At 41.3% G+C, this 20,291-nt stretch overlaps 1 protein-coding gene across 9 annotated transcripts in view; it reads left to right on the forward strand.

Annotated features, from left to right (window-relative positions):
* Positions 1 to 20,267, forward strand: part of NUP93 (nucleoporin 93) — an 88,763-nt gene extending 68,496 nt beyond the window's left edge. For all 9 annotated transcript variants that reach the window (XM_068956203.1, XM_068956206.1, XM_009678239.2 and 6 more), the window contains 14 exons: positions 836 to 968; positions 2,524 to 2,681; positions 4,518 to 4,683; positions 5,477 to 5,570; positions 6,665 to 6,856; positions 7,099 to 7,225; positions 7,340 to 7,412; positions 7,764 to 7,808; positions 9,503 to 9,619; positions 10,302 to 10,420; positions 12,489 to 12,606; positions 12,986 to 13,069; positions 14,842 to 14,970; positions 20,035 to 20,267. In XM_068956203.1, coding sequence (XP_068812304.1) covers positions 836 to 968; positions 2,524 to 2,681; positions 4,518 to 4,683; positions 5,477 to 5,570; positions 6,665 to 6,856; positions 7,099 to 7,225; positions 7,340 to 7,412; positions 7,764 to 7,808; positions 9,503 to 9,619; positions 10,302 to 10,420; positions 12,489 to 12,606; positions 12,986 to 13,069; positions 14,842 to 14,970; positions 20,035 to 20,145 — 1,666 coding nt within the window. In that variant the 3' untranslated portion in view covers positions 20,146 to 20,267. The remainder of the gene's footprint in view (positions 1 to 835; positions 969 to 2,523; positions 2,682 to 4,517; positions 4,684 to 5,476; positions 5,571 to 6,664; positions 6,857 to 7,098; positions 7,226 to 7,339; positions 7,413 to 7,763; positions 7,809 to 9,502; positions 9,620 to 10,301; positions 10,421 to 12,488; positions 12,607 to 12,985; positions 13,070 to 14,841; positions 14,971 to 20,034) is intronic.
* Positions 20,268 to 20,291: the final 24 nt, after the last annotated feature.

The raw sequence follows: 20,291 nt of genomic DNA on the forward strand, positions 1-20,291 counted from the left end.
AGCTGTTTTTGCATCAGTTGCTTTGGAGCAGGTGTTAGTGTTTTTAAGCCCTGGGGAGCATGTGCTTAACTCGGCAGTAAAGTCAGAGTTATTATCAAGATACACTGATACTTGCCTAAGTTTGGCATAGCTTTTCACAGTCTTGTAGTCTGGTGCTCTGTAGCTAGGAACCAAAGTAGGCAGTAGTGTGTATGCACTAGTCTGTGATGTGCTGCGGAGAAAAACAGGACCTCAGCTAGTCTATTCCTGCTGCTTATGTAAGTCCTCCTACAGTGTACCAACATTTGAGACTCTAAACGTGAATAGTTGTTATATTGACCTGCCTTGATTAATGGCTTTTGCGAGTTCTTTTAGAAGGTGTTCTCAAAGCTGCCTTTACCACTTTGTTTGTCTCTAAATTCTCTTTTTGTCTGCAGTTTCCTTATGTTAAATCCATGGCTCTAAGATTTACATTTGTCCATAGTTCAGGGGAGAGGAGAGGCAAAAACATGCGTAGTATTTCCATGTGCTTTTGTGACAGCACTGAGAGTTAACACAGTAGGATGGAAAGGATTTTTGGCAGTTGCACAGTTGAGTTGAACGTGTTACTAAGAGCCTAATGAGAAGAACCTGCACTAGTGCACCACAGCCTTCAAAGTGTGGTTTCTCTCAAGATTTCCAAATACAAGCATCTTCCCAAAGCAATGCAACTCTTTTGCCAATTTTGTTGCCAGAATAATGTTTGAACGTGAAAGTAATTTGCTTAAAGATTGCTGATGCCATTGAATCTGGAAGGCAATAGATGTTTTTTTTTGCAGCAGGTATTTTTGTAGCCTGTTCACGTGATTTCTTTCAGTTACAAGAATTACACCTTTGTGACGGTGTTTGGAAACTTGCACCAGGCTCAGCTGGGTGGAGTTCCTGGGACTTACCAACTAGTTCGCAGTTTCTTGAACATCAAACTCCCTGCACCCGTCCCTGGTCTCCAGGTATGTCCATCTCCTTCAGTGACCAAGCTAAAATAGTAACACAAATCTATTTGCTCCTGTACAGCCAGGAAAACAAACAAGCCTCCGGTGGTTTTGTGTTGTTTAAATTTTTGGGGGTAGTGGGCTCTTACTTCTTCTCCAGAATTTTTTTATTGTAAAATGGAAGGTAGTAGACAAAATCACTTTGACTTTATTCAGAGCTAGTCCCAGAAGTATTGTGGTGGTCAGTAGTTCTAGAAAGTTCAAAGCTATAGAAATTATGGTCTCTTCTGATCATTTTTAAAGAGGTATTAAAGTATTGAAATATGTTAAGATATTTCAAAACAGCAAAAACATATTCTGAGATTTAATGGTCTATGTTATCGCTTTGTTTTTCTTTTCTTTCTTTTTTTTTAGCGCCCATTGTGACACCAGTTGTTGATGGTTAAATATCTAAAGAATTCATCTGAATTATAGCTAAGGCCTTTTTATTGAGGAGTCTGAATAAAATCCTGTTCACCTGTCCATAGTAGAAAGTGCATAGCTGTGCACTGCAAAATTACCAGGGCATACAGGCAGTCTGGGCTGAAAAAATTAAAAGTATAAATGAAACAATAGCAAATACATAATATTGGAAACCAGATAGCTGAGTTTAGCTGCCTTGCGTACCTGCTGAGATCCATGATTAGTTTGGCTTCTTTTGGTTTCAGTGCTGACATTTTTAATGCCTCGGTGGTCCAATCCAGAGCCCACTGAAGTCGGCGTTAAGTCTCCCAGCTCGGCTGGTGCAAACAGAGTTTTCTCTTGTAGCTGGAAAGCTTCTGAGTTTGCCTTTTAAACGTCTGGCAATAACTGGAAAGCGTTCTTTGTGTACAAAGTTACCTTCTTTTGATGTAGTAAGCCTGAGGCTTTTCCCTCTAGGTTACCACAAATAGGCAAAAGAAGGCCTACAGCCTTGTTTCATCTCCCCAAATGCAGGTGTCTAAAATACCTCAGCAAAGTCCCTATAAGACTTACCAGCCCGACACTGAAATGGGTTTGTTTGCACGACCCGCAAAAAGCGGAAGGATAAGTTAAGACAATAACTCCATTTTGGTTTGGCTTCCTTCATACAAACCAAGCGTGGCTGGTAAACCCGCTTGTGCCTGCTGTTGATACTTGGATGTGTTTGAGGGCTTTTATTTGGTCGTCTTCTGTGTTTGAACTTCTCTACTGTCAGCCTTTTCCCCTCCCAAAGAGGAAAGTGAACTTCTGCGCTCCGAATGTATCAAGAGGAGACAGACTGCCCTTAGCTGGGTGATTAGCTACCTCCCTGTGAGCGTGCATGGGGTGTGGAGGTTGTATGTATGCTAGTTTTGGGATTGCCAAATCTCACCCAGAACTGACATCTGGGCAAGCAAAAGGGAGTCGCATCCTTCGCTGCAAGGATGCGCGCAGCTTTCACAGGACTTAAACCACCTGATGTGTATAGGTATAAGGACAGAAATAATGAACTAGGCAGAGAGAAAAAAGAAAAATGAGTCAAATATGCTGCTTAAAAAAAAGTTTCAGTATTTTCTTTCTGTTCATCTTGCAGGATGGTGAGGTGGAAGGCCATCCTGTTTGGGCACTGATTTACTACTGCATGCGCTGTGGCGATTTGACTGCAGCCATGCATGTGGTGAAGCGAGCACAGCACCAGCTGGGAGAGTTTAAAACCTGGTTCCAGGAATACATGCACAGTAAAGATAAAAGGTAATTGGGAACGAGGAAAGATCTTTGAGGGACAGAAACTGCTGTGGAGTAGTGAAACAGATAGTGGCTTGGTGTATATATATAAAGGACTCGAGTTTGTTTTGGTGGTAATGGCTGCCTGTATTTGTATCACCTACTTAAATTACATATGAGAAGTTTACATATTTTAATTTATGGCTTTGAAGTCTTGAAATCTTGACAGAGAAGGAGCTGTTTGAAAATATGCACAATTTTACATTTCAAAAACAGTACAATGGTGTAGCTTTGTTTTTTTGCCATTGCATCTGCTTTATGTGTAACAGTACGATGTTGCATATGGCAGATGAGGTTTAGTGTACTGTCATAAATCCTATGTCTTTTTATTTCCCACCTTGTTTCTTATTTTAGTTGAATGTCCTTTGAGGATCGCTTTTTACCTAAGAGTGCCACACAATAAAAGCAAGTAGTGTTTGTTACAGGCCTTTAGAGGCATTTGATCTCAGATCTTTCTTGTGCTTGTTCTCATCCTCCAGCATTTGCTGTCCATCGTGTGACAGAGGCCACTGGCCAAAATACTGTTGTGTGCTTGGAAGCAGTTGAGTTAGTGCATCTTCAGGCGAGTTCCGAAGTCGGCTGTGGCATCTTCAGTTGTCTTGTTTAGCTTTCTGTTTGCAAAGAACTTCAAGTAACATACCCTCAGCCATTGCGTTTTAGGTGAGGGATGATATAAAACCCTCAGATGCACAAATTCAGACATTTGCAACTTGTCAGCATATCTGAAAGGCCTGCAGCTTTGCTCCATTCACGAGAATGACACTGTTCTAAGATACTGGCTGAAATGGAGGGAAGTCGGAGGACCCAGATAAGCGCCAGGACTTAAACCTGTCGTATCCCAGTTCAGCCTATGACAGTTTTATTTGTATGAGTGAGGTCCTTAATCCTGCCATATGTTGAGTGCAGTGGGGCTGCCCAGGTGTGAAGATATGTGCAAGAGCAGGTATGTTTGCAGGCCTTAACAAATAACAGAGGAAAAATTCAAAAAGGTACCAAGTGGCGCAGACCATGTCATTCTTCTAAAAATGAGCCTGGTTTGTAGAGAATACTTAGCAGTGCTCGTCATAGTATGATTGTTCCAGAAGCCTTAGTGAAGGCACTGTCATCGCTTCCATTACAAACACTTTAATGCTATACAGCATAACTGATTTATTTTGATTTTTGTTACAGCTATAAAAATGTACTGTGGCTACAGAGTTGACAAGCAACATCTTAGTCTAGGAGAACGCTTTATTGATTCGATTCTGTAAAAGTCTCTACAAGTGAATTGAAGAAAGCGAATGCTAAAGAGCGTAATGACAGTATCTAATGATAAAGAGGAAACAGTGTTTCTTACAAAGGACTTCATGGTACAATGACCTGCTCACTTGAGTAGTATTTACTAGCCCAAATTGTTCCAAAGACTTTGAGCTTTATTTTTCTGAAATGATGAAATTCCACAGAATCAGACATAAATAGCTCACCTACCGCAATATTAATGCACTCTTAAAATGACTATCTTCTGATTTTTTCCTACAGTGGTGCCATTTGAAGATGTTCCCCCATAATTCTAACCATATTTAAATTAACATGTGTAAAACCAAACACACGTGAAATGTGTCTTTTCAGATAGTTATTAACGTTTTTAGTTTTGCATGCGATTGTGAATAGGAAATATCTTCCAGTATTTACTTGCATGATGTCTTTGCTGTGAATATGTGCTTATTTACATTGGTTTATATCCAGATTTCCCCACATAGGGAGAGGTGAGGTTCACATTTTTTCCATGAATTCCTTATCACTTTGATTTTTTTTTTTCCTTAGATTATCCCCTGCCACAGAAAATAAACTACGTCTCCATTATAGACGAGCTCTGAGGAATAATACTGACCCATACAAAAGGGCTGTTTATTGTATTATCGGCCGTTGTGACATTACAGATAACCAGAGTGAAGTTGCTGATAAAACGGAAGATTACCTTTGGCTAAAAGTAAGTGCATTTTTTTTTTGAAAGTTAGGACTAGGTGGTAGTCTCTGCACTGCTCTGCTAACCTCCCTCATCCAAGGTGTTTTGCATCAATATAATGTGTGTGATCTGAGGCCTTTCAGATAGTGAAGAGCTTGAGAACCTGAGTCCCAGGACTAGTCTGTCACCCTCTGTACTATCAGGTGTTAATTTGGGGACACTGTGGTCTTCTCTTTTGTCAAAAAGTGTCATGTTCCTGATTCAACATGGGTCTTTGCCAGCTGTTTTTACAAACCTGGTTAGCTTACGGTAGTGAGGATCCTTTGTGAATTTTCAATTCTGGATGGATTACGGTTGAAACGTTGACGTGAGAGTTGACAGAGGAAGACAATGTTGGTGTTACCAGCACATAAAGTTCTCGCAGTTTTGGTGAGGGCATAAGGATAGATACGGATGAGTACCCATTTCTCTCCTTTATGGGCGAGAGGGAATAGAATGCTAGATTTGTTAAGACTGTGCAAAAAAAACTTATTTTGGATTATTGTGTAGTAGGTATTTTGAGTCCCAACAGTTGAGTTTTGTGCGCACAGTTACAAAAGGACCCTTAGGTTATATCTGCATGGGTTTCTGGTGTTACTATGTTAGAGATCTTTGCTGTCCAGCAATAGGTGGACCTGATGTTGTGACTAGTAGTAGTGTCTAGTCAGTTGGTCAAATCCTAGCAAGGGCTTCCTATAGAATGCGTATCTTCTGAATGCATCCCTCATGCAAAATGAAGTTGAAATATCTGTGCTTCTTTTCTTGGTCATGGTCCTAGCTGAACCAAGTGTGCTTTGATGATAATGGCACGAGTTCTCCGCAGGATCGATTAACATTGTCACAGTTCCAGAAGCAGCTGCTAGAGGACTACGGTAAGAAACCACAAAGAGATACGTTACTGGAGTTCTGCTTCTCTCCTTAGGGCATTTTCCGATTGTTATTACACAAACACTGCACTCCACATAAACCCTAAAGCTCTTCATTAGAGACAGGCATCTTTAGAGTGTTCATGGGCAGCCTGCTTCCCTAGAGTAGTGGCAGACTGTAGTAAGGTGTGGTGAACAAATCCTGTCTGTGCACTCAGCAGTCCCGAGAGTGAACATCTGTATGTGAACAACACTGCTGCTATTTGTACTGTATCCAATCTAAATTATGAATTGCTTTCTCTCACCATAGATAGGCTAAGCTCTTTTAGCAAAACTTCACACAGTTGGAGTACAGAACATAAAAGCCATCGTTACTTAATGTAGGCATGGCTTTCCAAGGTTTTTCTCCATGTGCATCTGTTTTTCATTGTCTCTCATGAATTTCCAATGGAAGTAATGTGCTAGGAACCTGAACTGGCCTTTTTCACGTAAATCATAGTCCCTTCCACTTAGGAGTGTTGTAGGAACGTCCGTGTTGAAGAGAGTACCTTTTCCCATTTTCATCTTCTGAGCAGTCAAAACTGTGATTAGGTCACTTGGACTATCCAAGACATACAGAATTTGATTCTCTGCAGCCTTCTAGCACGCAACGTCACTCGCACCCAGATAGAAACTGAGTGAAAAAGGGAGATAATAAGCTACCACTGATGTCACTGTGTTAGGAAGCCCAAGCTTGTAACGTTTTTTGGATCGCTCAGTTTAAGTGTAAATGAAGACAAAAAGTTGTCGTCTTTAAAGAATTTATTGCAGCCTCTCAGAGTTGGTGGTCCTTTATCTGGAAAGAACAAAGGAACTCCTTCGAGTAACTGTTTATTCGTTGATGCTTCCTAAATACAACTTCATGCTGTGGCCTTTCATGATATATATGCGATGAAACAATTGTAGATCAGCCACTGCTGTGTGATTAGGTATTCAATTTTGTCTAGTGTGTTTATTTCTGTTGGCACTGAATAGACAATAATGACGCATTGTGACAGGAATTATCCACTGTCTCTGATTGCAAAACCGTTCTCACTTGCTCTGTGTTTGTGTTTTTTCAGGTGAATCACATTTTGCAGTGAATCAGCAGCCTTTCCTCTACTTCCAAGTATTGTTCTTGACAGCACAGTTTGAAGCTGCAATCGCTTTTCTCTTTCGGACAGAGCACTTGCGTTGTCATGCTGTTCATGTTGCTTTGGTCATGTTTGAATTAAAATTGCTCCTGAAATCTTCTGGGCAAAGTGCACAGCTATGTAAGTCCTGCACGTTTACTTCACAATAACAGAATATCTTCTGAGGCCTTTTAATAGCCTATGGACACTGCAGGCCTATGTAACTGATCAAACAAGTAACACTTATCAGTACAGTCTGCTAAAGGTTAATTGTTTTGGTTGCGTTAGAGCTCTGGATCATTGCTGTGATTAATTTGAGATGAAGATCAGAGCAACGTTTCCTGGCATTAGATACTTTGATAGCGTTGTTTCTGACCTTGCAGTAAGCCATGAGGCTGGTGACCCTCCTGGCATCAGGCGTCTTAATTTTGCACGGCTTTTGATGCTTTACACCCGTAAATTTGAATCAACGGATCCAAGAGAAGCTCTGCAGTATTTTTACTTTCTCAGGTAGGAACCAAGATACGTCTCTAAATTTTCTCCCAGTTATACTGCTTCATTATCCTTATCTTGGAAGTCTTCAGTTTCAGAAACATTACTTTCCTCCTCCCTTTCCTTTTGTAGGAATGAGAAGGACAGCCAAGGAGAAAATATGTTCCTGCGTTGTGTTAGTGAACTCGTAATTGAAAGCAGAGAGGTATGTATGGCTGTTTTCTGCCTTCCTTACCTAGATTGAAATTTATCCCTTCATTGAAATCTTCCTTAGGCCAGACAGCCTTGAGCATTTGTTTACTCTCGTTCTGCATTGTCCTTCAGTCAGATACCCAGATGAAGGAAGACTCCAGTTCTCACAACAGCCATGTGTTTAGGATATCTAATTGGGTCTTTGGAGGCATTATTTATATGCAATAATAATTTTGACATAGAACTCTGTAATGCAGCCATGGCTGCATCTTCGTAGTTATTAAGTATGTCGTGAAATGTTTACAATTCATCTCTCTCTTCTTTTTCCCCCCTTTTTTCCTGCTTTACATCTGTGTGCATGTAGTTTGATATGATTCTTGGAAAGCTGGAAAACGATGGCAGTAGAAAGGTGAGTTGATACTTTGTGTATATTGTATATAGAAAGTACAAACCACACTTGATTTCTGAAGTAGTCTTCAGGTTATCTAGCTTTTCCTCATTTTTCATCAGCCAAATCATCACTGTGTTTGAATCTGTATTGGTTTTTCATGCATCAGAGCCTTTTACAGAATAATCTATGACTTGTCCTGTAAGAAAGCAGGTCAGGAAGCGCCGGGCAAACTATATCCCTGTAGAAAGAGGATATAACTAAAGAAAGAAAGGACAGCAGGTAACTTTAGTGAGGTCAGAATTTCATCTCTAGAGTAGGAAACTGAATGTAGTAAAAATGAGTTAAAATGACTTGCCTATAAATGTGTAAGAGATTGTTCTGGAGTTAACTTTTTACATATATTTATGTATGTGTGTGTATATGTATGAAAATTATCCGTATGACATATATCCTCTTTCACTTCAGAGGAGTGTATGTATTGCAGCCAATTAAAAATCCTTGTAATTGAGGGAGCAGAGGCTAACGGACTAAAGGCATAGCCACAAGTGAGCCGTCCTCTCCATACGAATGAGGATAAGTACTGGAGCACAGATCAGCCATTTTTATTTTAGTGCTGAATTTTGCTTCTGCTGTAAAAGTGATATCCTAAAACTAAAATGTAGGCAGACACAGTCAGAAGATAGAGGAAGCCTTAAGATTTCACCCAGAAGGAGGAGAGTACATGTAGATGTATAAAATTTTGCAGAACTGGTGAAGTTATTCTGTTCACTGAAGCAACTTTTTTATTTAAGCATAAAGCAAACTCCAGAATCGTTCAGGTCTTAATTTAAGATTACGCCTCATACTATCATCATTGCCACTGTCAAAAAATACATTGTGATTTCTGGCAGCGTTTCCTTTTGGATGTTTTTCTTCTGTCAGTTTAAAAGCAGTGAGAGTGCACGCATGAAAACAGGGTACCTCAGTAATCTTTACCAATTATTTTTCATTTTGCAGTTTTGTAAGATGTATTTAAAGAGATGGCTTTTAGGTTGCGCTGTTAGAGGTGAATCCTGTTTTCCTAATTTACTCAATTTCTTCTAAATGCAACTGTGCTCTTGTGTTTCTCCAGTATGAAACCAGAATTGAGCAATTGCTGTCTTTATTTGAAGGAAAAAAAAGTTTTTCTAGATGCTATAATCTTATTTTTACATCCTCAACTACCATAAGATCCTTTCCAGATTTCCTCGACTTTTTTCTGCCTTTTATTTTGTACTTATGTTTGTTTCTTTTAAAATTCTTGTAGCACTTTCTTTTGTCAGCACAAGATTTCATTTGCAACCTGTCAAGCCAAAACATACAGACATCATCCCTGAAGACCCTGGCATGTTATCTGCTGAAATCTTCTGTGTTTTATTCTTCTCTACTATAATGTGTCATCAGCAAATTAAAATAATTTAGAATTTGACCTGTTATCTGGGTTATTTTGAATGAATTAGAAAGAGCAGATGTCTCAATGCTGACTCCCTTTTGGAGAAAGTGTCTCTCACAAGAGCTCTTTCTATTTTTAACATGGCCCTTTTACGTGTTCCCATGGAAATGTGCAGGCCATTCTAATCGTAATCCAACATGTAAAATATTCATTGCTTTCACAAAATATTCAGGAATTTTTAAGCATTCTGATTTCTCTTTTTTGTTTCCTCTCTCCTTTCATATTCGTCTCATCTCTTTAGCCTGGAGTGATAGACAAGTTTACTAGTGACACGAAACCTATTATTAACAAAGTGGCTTCTGCAGCAGAAAACAAAGGATTGTTTGAAGAAGCTGCAAAACTCTATGACCTTGCAAAGGTAAATATCTTTTATATGTTGCCATAAATACATACCTGGCTCACTGTCTTAGTTTCAAACATACTATCTGTGATAAAGAGGTTAAATTTCATCTCAAGAGATTGAATTGCCTTTATTCTAGTAGGTTATTTTGCAGTTCTTAGAGCAGAGCCATTGGCTGCACGTGGAGGGGTTTCAGTGAGAAAATCCAGAAGGGTTGCTATCCAGTCCCTTCTGATTTAATACTGCCTGGATTCTTGATCAATGTGATCGTGTGAAGCCATTGCCCCATGTTATTCTGGCTAGTGAAGTTATTTACTCAGAGTGTGCTCTTTCGATTTAATTGATGTTGAACTAAAGTCTAAAATAGTTGGGCTTTATTATAATGGGTAATCTTCTCCCATTTTGAAACAAAAGGCCAACATAAGCCATAAGCCAATAACTGGTGTTTTAAGGGAAAACTGAAAGCTGTATGATTTTGTTCTTTTCTTTCTTTATTTTTTTTTTTTTACATGAGCTAGCGGCATTATGTTGTTCATTATAGCTATCGTGTTCTGCTCAATCTGAACCCTCTGTGGGAGGGAGGTATCTCTCAGGTTGCACTAGGCACCACTGGATGAGGCTTTTTTTGCTTTGCCAGTGAGTTTAAAATGCCAGGTCCCGTCATTTTCCTTTTATTTATATGCAATCCCAATGTCAACAGAACCCAGACAAAGTTTTGGAACTGATGAACAAGCTCCTCAGTCCCGTCGTTCCCCAGATTGGCACTCCCCAGTCCAACAAAGAACGGCTGAAGAACATGGCCCATTCCATTGCTGAGAGGTAAGGCACTGGGTGACCATGTGGACCTCCTCTGAACCAGTTAAAGGCTCCATACTTTGGACTGTCAGTTCAGTGGATATTAGTACTTGATTTTGTTTCTGCTGGCTGGAGCGTGGCATCTGTGGTGATGTGTTCAGGAATACAGAAAAGAGGTCGTCATTTTTCCTGTACCTGCAATGACTTGCAGCACTCAAAGCAGAAAGGAAATCTTCAGCTGCCGGTTGGCTAAATTTGGCAGTAGCAAGAAGCTTTATCTGTAGGCAAATCAGGGAAACTGAATTGCAGAATTGCCAAGTGGGAAACAAAGTCTCTTAAGGAGTGAGAAATATAATAAATGCTTTAGTTAATTTTTAAATAAAATTCTATAAACAAAAGGTGCAGACTTATTGAACACAATCTACTTGTTTGAAATAGTGTTAGGAGAGAGCTACAAATCCAGTATTCTGAGGTGCAGTGGCAGAGCTGGGAGTTCAGCTGCCTGAAAACTTTGTTGCACTGCTGCTTTAATGAAATACTGAAGGGCCGAAAAGGGAGCATTTAAGCCGAGGGGTGATAAATGGTGAATGTAAACAGAGGACCTCACTTCCACAATCTGTTGCCTTAGGAAAGTGCATTGTGGCGCTTCGAAAAGAGATAGAAATGGAAGTGACCAAAAGATGTATCATCTGCAGCGTCAGCGTATGAATTTGCATGCATGTTTGAGAGACATCAGTGCTCAAGATTCATTAGCAGCTTGAGGTTAGGAATAAGCTTCTTCTGAAAGGTTGTTCTTGCAAAAAAGCTTTTACTTTTTTTTTTTTTTTTTTTTTTTAAACCATCTTCATTTGATTCGTCTTGCCATGGACAATTTCTGTATTTTACTAAAACAAAATCTGGGTACCTGTGAGAAAAGTCTTATCCCTTTTCCTCAAATGCTGTGGTGGGGGGGCGAATAAAAGACAAAAACAAGCAGGCTGGCAGGCACTTCAGAACTGGGAAAACAAATACCAGGATGCATTGATTTCAGTCAGAGGCCTTTGCCTTTCTTCTTTTGACAAGTGCCACTTGCCAGTCACTCCTTCAGTCATTTAGTGCAGGTTGAAACGGAGTGAAAATTAGTGCTATATTGACTCAGCGAGACGGTCATTCAGTAGCAGACATGGAAGGAGAATTAAACCTATGGCTTAAATTTAAGCTTCAGCAGAGCCTCTAGTAGGCACTGTTTTGGACTTGCTTTGATCTTTGCGAGAGAGCGCTAAATATTACTGAAGAGTAATGCCCCTTTATAGCTACAAACCTTAAAGAATCCAAAGCCAGAACAGGCCTGATGGGCCACTTTCTCTCCAATGAAACATGCCGTAGGGCTGTGCTTCATTGACTGTACTGGAGACAGTACTGTAGGGATGCAGTGAGCAGCTCTAGTAGGCTTTCCTCTTGTGTGCCTCCTTGTGATGTTTGGTAGGAACAGAGGGACTACCCCCCAGAAAAGACCAAAAGGCTATCTGACTTGCTCCTCCGCAGTGGCTACGGCAAAGCTAGCATGTACAGTGCGCTTGACCACTCTTGCTGTGCCGTTACTTTGAGGAAGGAGCTTCTTCTTGAGCCAGTTGTCAAATCTGCTCATGCTGGCGAGCGAGAGCACACCGCCCTCCAGTTCATCTCCTAGCAAGTGTAACTGGCAGGAGCACGCAGAAGTATCCGTTTGAGTCTTAACTTTTTGCCCAAAGCAGGCAGTTGTGCTGGTAGATTGCGTGCGGCAGAGCAGCATGTTAAACGTGCTTCTACGGTTCTTGCCTTGCAGGCCTCTAGTTTCCATCACTGTTTTCCTTATGAATATGGAAACTGTGAACATTTAAAAAGAAACGAATACTGGATTTGATCGAAAATTAAAAGTGAATAAAAAGATCTAAAAGGAAAAAAAAAAGCTGTGAAAACTCTGCCTTTTGGTTAACAAAAATGAAAGCTGTCCTTTGTCAGATGCCTTCTGTCCTTGTGCTTGGTGTCTCTGCTTCCAGGAATTGCAAGTGCGTGTTTATAAGTGGATTGTCGTTTTGCACAATAAAATGGTTTTAAAAAAAATGTCTTTCAGGTACAAAGCTCAGGGGATAAGCGCAAAGAAATCCATTGACTCCACGTTCTACCTTCTGCTAGACTTAATCACCTTTTTTGATGAATATCATGCTGGTCACGTTGACAGGGCCTTTGATGTAAGTTGCAGGATTTCCGTTTGAAGCGCACGCTTCCTAATGCCCTTGAAAGCCCAGAGTGCTTCATGTAACATCACTTAAAACAAGAAGTTATATTTAATGAGTTAGAAGGTGCTGCAGTGCTATAGGAATTTTAAAAAGCATTTCTTTCCTATTGCTTGATAATCAGGAAAATCTTTCTGGAGATGTTTTGTAGCCCCTGAACAAAATGTTTGGCTACTCAACAAAGTGAAAAGATAAACCAGTAGATAACAATGAAAGGTTTTCTTGCGAATGGAAACAGGAGCATTTCAGGACGCTTCAAAAATCTGCTTTATTAATATACAGTATATAGAAAGTTGATGATAATCTACCCTGATTCCTGCTTTCCTTCTTGAAGATTATTGAACGCCTAAAGCTTGTACCTCTTAGCCAAGACTGTGTGGAGGAGAGAGTTGCTGCCTTCAGGAACTTCAGCGATGAAGTAAGTAATGCCAGTTTTTAGCTTCTTAAATACGTTTGCCTTGTTAAAAGAGTCTTTGTAATCTCATGAACTGTTAGTCGTTAATGGGAAATATGATGGAATTATTTTGCATTTATACAGATAGACTCCTGGCTTGCAACTTTTTATCTCCTTAACACTTGTTCTTTGGCGCATCCGAATCTCTACCCGGAAATCTTAGTTTCATGTCGCAGAAGGCGGCATCTGCAGTTTGAATCTTTCTGAATTTCTTGACTTAGATTCAAGAACTTGGAACAGTGAAAACTTTCAACTTTTATACTGACTTAGTTCTTCCATGTTTCTAAGGGTCGCCAAACATTTGTTAGGTCTTGAGCTACTTTCCCTCCAAATTAGAGGTACTCATGTATTTGGGCATTAGCATGTGAAGGGAAACGCCCTCTGAAACTGGCACGGCCAAGATAGTATCTCCAGGATTTATTTTTGCGCCTGACATAATACCTTTCAAAAAGAATTTTTAAATACATGGTTGTTTTTTGTTTCCAAGTGAACTAGTGGATAAAAGGCTGTGGAATGAATGACATTTTCCTTTGAGCTTTGGAGTTTATCGAGTCTTCCGAGTTGGGCATTTTTCAGCCTGTTGTCTGGCACTTACCCAGCATCACACGGCCTTGGTTCCAACTAAGTACAAAACTGACCTAAGAGTTTGACACTGTGGATCTTATGTCATGGTAAATTATTTTAGCTTTTTAGTATTGGTAAAGGTAGTCCAAAAATTCCTCCCTGGTACTCTGTAATGATAATTAGTGAAAGGATGGTTAGTGAGCAGCCTTTACTTTGCAAAAAACACTTGATAATGCAGAAAGCTTTTCTTAGCTGTGGAGTTTTAGAGGAAAAAACACCCTCTCTTTGGGTCATTATTTGTGTGTTGATAGCATCAGCGTGAATTTTTGAACGTTGGTGGTGTGTATGACTGAACAGAGAGATGAGATCAGGGTAGAGTAAAGGCTCTTTGGAAGTCACCTCTCTAGTACAGTGCCTGGGCTTAACATCAATGATTACCTTTGCTGGTTTTCCACATTCAAGTTGAAAGAAACTATCCTAGCAGTTACTGTCACATTAGAAATGAATTGAGGAGTGATAGGCCAATGCATAGCAGCCTAAAGTGAGCAACTGTGCAAAAACAGAGTTACTGTAAACTCTCTTGATCTGCTTGTGCAGAGCAATGAACCATGCACCAGTGACTGTGAGCAGAAGTTATTTAATGGGATGCTGTGCAATCCCTAGGCTGTAAATTGACATGCTTTTGGAAAATTTGGAAAATGATCCTCTTTAGAAACAATTCTGCTGATGGCATTTTTTTGTCTTGCCTCAACATTACATTTCCTTGGTTATTTGCCAGAAAACAAAACCTTTCACCTGTTCTGTTTTCTGACTGCTCAGTTGCCATCAAAATGACAGTGTATTACTGCTTTTGGAATGTTTTAACTGGAATGTGGCATTTCTCTTTTAGACAACGTTTGTGTGTATAATGGCTTTGGGTTTTGTCTGAGCTGTTACTGTCAAAAGTGAAGATGCAGCCATTACACACGTCTGCCCAAAAATTCTGGATAACCTTTTTTGCCAGATGGTGCAGTCATGGCAGGGGTAGCCTTTGTCTGCATGACCATTACATGTACAAATACCAAACATAGCTGTCCGTGCTTGGTTTTTGGGTGTCATATAGTAATGGTAATGGTTCTCTCAGCCTGCTCTTCATTGCACTATGTCTTTTCTTTTTGATTTCCTTTGTGTAGATCAGGCACAATTTATCTGAGGTCCTGCTTGCAACCATGAATATTTTATTCACCCAGTATAAGAGGATGAAAGGCACAAGCCCAGCCACTCCTGCCAGACCCCAGCGGGTAATGGAAGACAGAGATTCGGTAAGGTTATAGCCTTCGCTGTCTGACAAGGTTTGCTAGGTTGTTTCTCCCCCTAGTTTCAAGGTGTTGAGCTTCAAATAGCTGTGTATCTCTAACAGTCTTTGGTTCTGACTTACAAGCTTGTTCAGTTACTTAGAGTACTGAGACTAGTCTCTTGTAACTTTACCTTTCTGGTGTAAAGAAAGGATGTTGCTCTAAATAGCACTCAGGTAATTTAAAAATATGTTACAATAAATATCAACCTCCTAGCAAGAGAAAACAAGTGTTCAGCTTACTGTTTGGTGAGATCGTAAATAATTAACAGATGTGGACAGTGCGGTGTCTCTGGGATGGTTGATGCCGTTGCCTTGACAACTGACCTGTCTTTTCTGAAGAACCTGATTTCCACCTCTTTCATTTGAGTTAGTGCCCTGTTCAGACAAAACTGGTTTCTAGGGGGAAGGCCTTCCTTCCTGTCTCTCTTTGGCTTGCTTCTGGAGTGATACGGACAGACGTTTTCAAAGTGTCCTTGGGCAGCACACCAAGGTATTCAGGTATATTCAGTTGGTGAGCGGGTGCAGCAGTTTGTCAGCATCCTCCTGTTGTCTCCGCAGCACAGTGGGCAGCTTTCTGATGCTCCGCTGCTTCATCTGGCTGCCTGGTTTAAATGGCTGGCGAAGGAGGATTTGACTTAACTGCTAGACTTGGTGCTGAAGCATTTCCCTCTGCCACTTGTGGGGACCCACACTTTCAGCAGAGCCTCAGAACGGGAGATTTCTCGACAGCACCGCTTAAACTGCACCGCGGGATTTGTGGGCACTCACCTATCGCCATGCTGTGTTGAGCGGAAGAGGTCTCAGCTTTGCTGTCATTGGGTTCCGTTTTGTTGTTCTCATTAAGTTAAAGTTGCCACAGGCACTCTAGAATCAAGGCCGTAGCACTCGTTCTGTCTTAGAGATTAGAAAATAAATATCAATTTCTTTTGAGAATTAAAAGCAACTTGGGCTACAGCTAGCTTTATTCCAGGCCTGAGTCACGTGTTAAAGTGTCTTTGGTAGGTGAATTTCAATATTGGTAAAAACCTCAGTAGAATTTCTAAATTACATTAAGAAAAGAAGGGCTAAAGTAATGATACAGCTTTTGTCTTTGGTGTACAGTCTGTGTGTAAGCTGCAGGACTCTGCCTTGCAACAGTACTTGCGCTCCAGATTGGCAAAATTGGAGAAGGGTGCACGCTGCTTCGGCTTCTCCCCACCTTCAGCTCTGTAGCACAGGGAAAAAACCCCAGGATAGTGCAATCCGTTACCTGCTCTGTGTGTTCGCAAGGAGAGTATGGAACGAACAGCCTCGGCTCCTTGCTTTTCAAGTGAGCTTTGTACTTCTGCTGTGTTATTTGAGTGTCATGCCTTACGTAGAAGCTTTTCCCATCTCTGTAGGGGTGTAATCCTCTCAGGCGTCATCACAGCGTGAATAGCATGAGCGTGGCCTATTGAAGATTGTCAGGCTGATTGGTGATAGGATCAGCAGCCCTGCTGGCAGGATTTGGTGTAGAAGGAAACCACCGAGACATTGCGCAGTATCAACAGTGGCCCTGTTACCAGCGTGCTCAGTTTAGTAAATGTGCTCTGCATTCCCGTGCTGTTGCTGTTGGAGAAAGCAGCTGATAGTGTACTTGGCTAAACACCCTTGAAATTTTTCTTTTTCAGGCCGAAAGTTCTGCTAATCAAGTTTCTGGCCTTGTGGTGGGATCTCGTAGTAATAGGGTATATCAGTGACGTTAATAGACACTGGGTTTCTGAGTCGTGGCTGCGCGATAGAAGCTGTGCTTGACCATCAGAGAGGACAAGTGCCTGTTGTCCCTGGAGTCAGGAGTGTGATAAGAGAATAGTTGTGTGGTTATGTTAGAAGGGAGCATGAATCTTCTCATGTTGGAGTAGCCAAAGAGAAAAAAGCTTTAGGCTTTAGCTACAGGCTCTAGCTGTAGCTCCTAGCTCTGTTTAAGGTTTGTGTGTGCAGCAAAGTGTCAGGCCTGGAAGCATGGAAGATCGGGTAAGAATAACTTTATAACATGTTCCCCCTTTATAATTCCCCTGCCGAATCTCCTCTAACAATGTGAGCAGGGAATCCAAATTGTTGCAGTTTCCCTGTCTGGGAAACACTTTGGGGTGGTTTTAGATGTGGGGGGAAAATCAGGGCATTTCAAATGAGAAAAAAGCCGCATTCCTTCTGCAAAATCTTCCTCATTCAGCTGAGCAGAAGCAGCAGATACGAGCCTCTGCAGGCTGCATTTGGCAATAATTTTTCCTGTGAACTTTCTTAGGGGGGAAAGTGATCCACCACAGGGAAGGAAACTTTGGGGAAATCACTAATAGCGTGCATTTTGCAGAAGCTGCAACAGTCTCAGCATGTTGGTCAGCAGTCAGTGCACACAAAAAATGGACTTTCCTTGAGCAGCTCTCTGAATTCTCTGGGTTTCCTCTAGATCCATCGGAGCAGACAGATTCAAACCCATCTGTTCATCAGAAGAATTCAAAAGCAGTACCCTGTGATAGGAACATATTCATCAGGCTGAAATTTGTTCTACAAAGCAGGGAACAAAGTCCTCCAGAGGAAGAACACATGGCCTTTGAATTTGCCCTTTGGTGCCGAGCGCTGGTTGTTCTCTGCCTTAAGCAGTTTCCTGTTGTAATGGGTAGGGAGTAGAGGGGATGTCACAGCAGTAGCGTGAACCCAGTAGCAAGGGGAGGATGAAGAAAAAATACTTCTAGAACCCCATGGACCCAGTACTGTTCTCTTAATCTTCCCACTGCTGCTAAAGTGTTTCCTGTTGCACTCCAGAGATGAAATGTGCTTTGCTTAGAAAGGATCGGGTTTGGAGTTTTTTCTCTTATGCATTTTGTTTATTTCAAAATGAAATTACCTAAGCTTTGAGTCCTTTCTTTAATATCTTTACGTTAATTAGCTTTGGAGATGAGGGAGCAAAATCCTGTCCCATTTGGCTTGACCCGTTTTGTCAGATTTTGGGCAGAGATTCCAGCAAGCCAGGCTGCTGGATTCCCAAAAACATAGCTCTAGCGGCAGCCGTCGCTCGGATGTCATGCCGGCATAACAGCAGCGTTGTACACTCCCCACCCTGATCCGGGGTGGCTAACTCTGTGGAGCAGCACCAGGGTATTTTTGGCAGCAAAAATAGGTCGTGAAAGGAATGGAATTCTTTCCTTTTATTCGTGGTCTTATTTTAAATCACAAGTGAGAGTTTTCTGTTCTGGATGTTCGTTAAGTAATTACAGGCAATAGAACACCTAGACCTCCAGGCCGCTCTTAACCTCTGAAAACCTCTGTTCGTTCTTCCTGAAGTGTTGCTGCTTGCAATCCATCATGTTGTTTTGATTTTTAAAAATAGCCCAGCTCCAGTATCATCGCTAGTGAAAGACGTGAAGGGAGCAGTAACTTGCACTCCTCCTACACCTATTTTAGTCACAGTAATAGAGCTTTTGCCTCTCGATGGTTTCATTCCATAGACTCAAACGACTTTACAGGCTTGATTCATCTGCCACCTATTTCGACCTCCGCTGAAACAGAGCACGCTAAACATAATTACGTGACTTTTCTGCATAGCAGAGTTGGGAGCAGAGTAAAAGAGAAACACTGACTGTGACGGGAACTGAAAGAGTCATTTTTAGGCCACCTTGTTACATAGCCAATACATCGGTGTTAACTAGATAGCAACTTCCCGCTATGTAAATTGTGCTGGGAGCTTTTAACAGTTGGGTCAGTCTCTAGTTTTGCTTCTCAATTAAGAGAGCGCCTGATGTGCTGCGTTGCCTTCGGAAATCCCTCGGCCGCAGCCCTCTCCTGCAGGCAGGGGTGCTTCCCCGTCCGTCGCCGTTGCAGCTCCAGCTCTTCCTGGCAGCGTCTCGCGCGGGTGTATTCCTCCCTCCTTGGCTAGGCAGCAGCGCGAGCACGAGATGGGAGCTCGGCTCTGTGTTTCAGCCAGGCCGCTGGGCTTAGTGGGCAGTCATAGCTTTCCTTGAGACAAGAGGGTGGAAATATGGCTCTCATCTCAGCACGAAACAGAACTGATTTTTCAGCCCCTGTGTAAAGTTGAAGGTTTTTTGCAGAGGTGAAGCAGTAGCATCTGAGATGGTGTTTATTACTGTTCCCAGCCAGGTAACGGGCTTCGGTCACTTCTCAGTTTGTAAGTCCCTGCTGCCAGATTCACCGTCCGTATGCCCGCGCTTCAGCTGTCCCTGCAGTCACTAGATTACAGCAGGATGCGAATAGCAGCATCTTCCAGTACAGTAATTTAGAGATGCTTTATGTTTAAGAAGAAAACACAGTGAGCAAACAAAAGCTGCAGTCCGCAGCGTCTGCCATACAGACTTGGGGTCTCCTGAACTCCACCGGTTATCAAACTGGTTTTCCTTTTAATTTGCTAGATGTTTTAACAAATGAAAAAGGTGATTTTTGAATTCCTTCAGATATAACACAGCTTTCCTGGTGGGTAAATGGGGTTTTTGATTACTTTAGACAAAGGTCTCACTTTTGTTGCGTTACGGAGTCAGGAGCGTTTAAAGATGGCAGTATGTGAAGGTGCTGGTGACCGTAAGGTGCATGTGGCACCACTAGTTTGTATTTTTAAGTGCTTGTGCTTTAAGAGTGTTAGTGCAGCCTTTCAGCAGGGTCGCTTTTATGTTTTGCGAGATGGGAAAGAGTCTTGCTGCCGTGGAAAAGCCTGTTTCATGCAGGAATTACCAGGTGCTTCTTAGAGTACAGCAATGCTGCGGTCTGTTGAAAGTGTTTTTTCCAGGGTAATTTTAGGTAAATTGATTTTTTTGTTTGTTTGTTTGTTTTTAAGCAAATGGACGAATCAACATCCGTTAAATAGTTGTAAAAGGAAATAATTGGATTTCCTTCCGAAAATGGAGATATGTCATTATCCAGAGTAGCTTTGAGAAACAAGTGTTATATTTGCAGGTTTGAAAAGGGAGGGGTTTAACACATGCCTAACTCGCTTTAATTGTGGTTTTGGGATACTGAAGTAACAGCCCTTTATTTTATTTTTTATTTTTATTATTTTTTTTAGCAACTTCGATCTCAAGCTCGGGCACTGATAACGTTTGCTGGAATGATCCCTTACAGAACATCCGGAGACACGAACGCCAGACTGGTGCAAATGGAGGTCCTTATGAATTAGCAGAATTATTTTGCTTAGGGTTCCAGCATCCTGTGCCTGCCTTGAGTACATCAGGAGGGTGGGACCAGTATTGTTTTGTATTCTGTATTTTTGTTGATGGAAATAAATTACTTTGATTTCTATTTGTTTTTGACATTTTTATTTTC

The sequence above is a fragment of the Struthio camelus genome, chromosome 10 (genome assembly GCF_040807025.1).
Source record: "Struthio camelus isolate bStrCam1 chromosome 10, bStrCam1.hap1, whole genome shotgun sequence".
Classification (NCBI taxonomy): domain Eukaryota; kingdom Metazoa; phylum Chordata; class Aves; order Struthioniformes; family Struthionidae; genus Struthio; species Struthio camelus.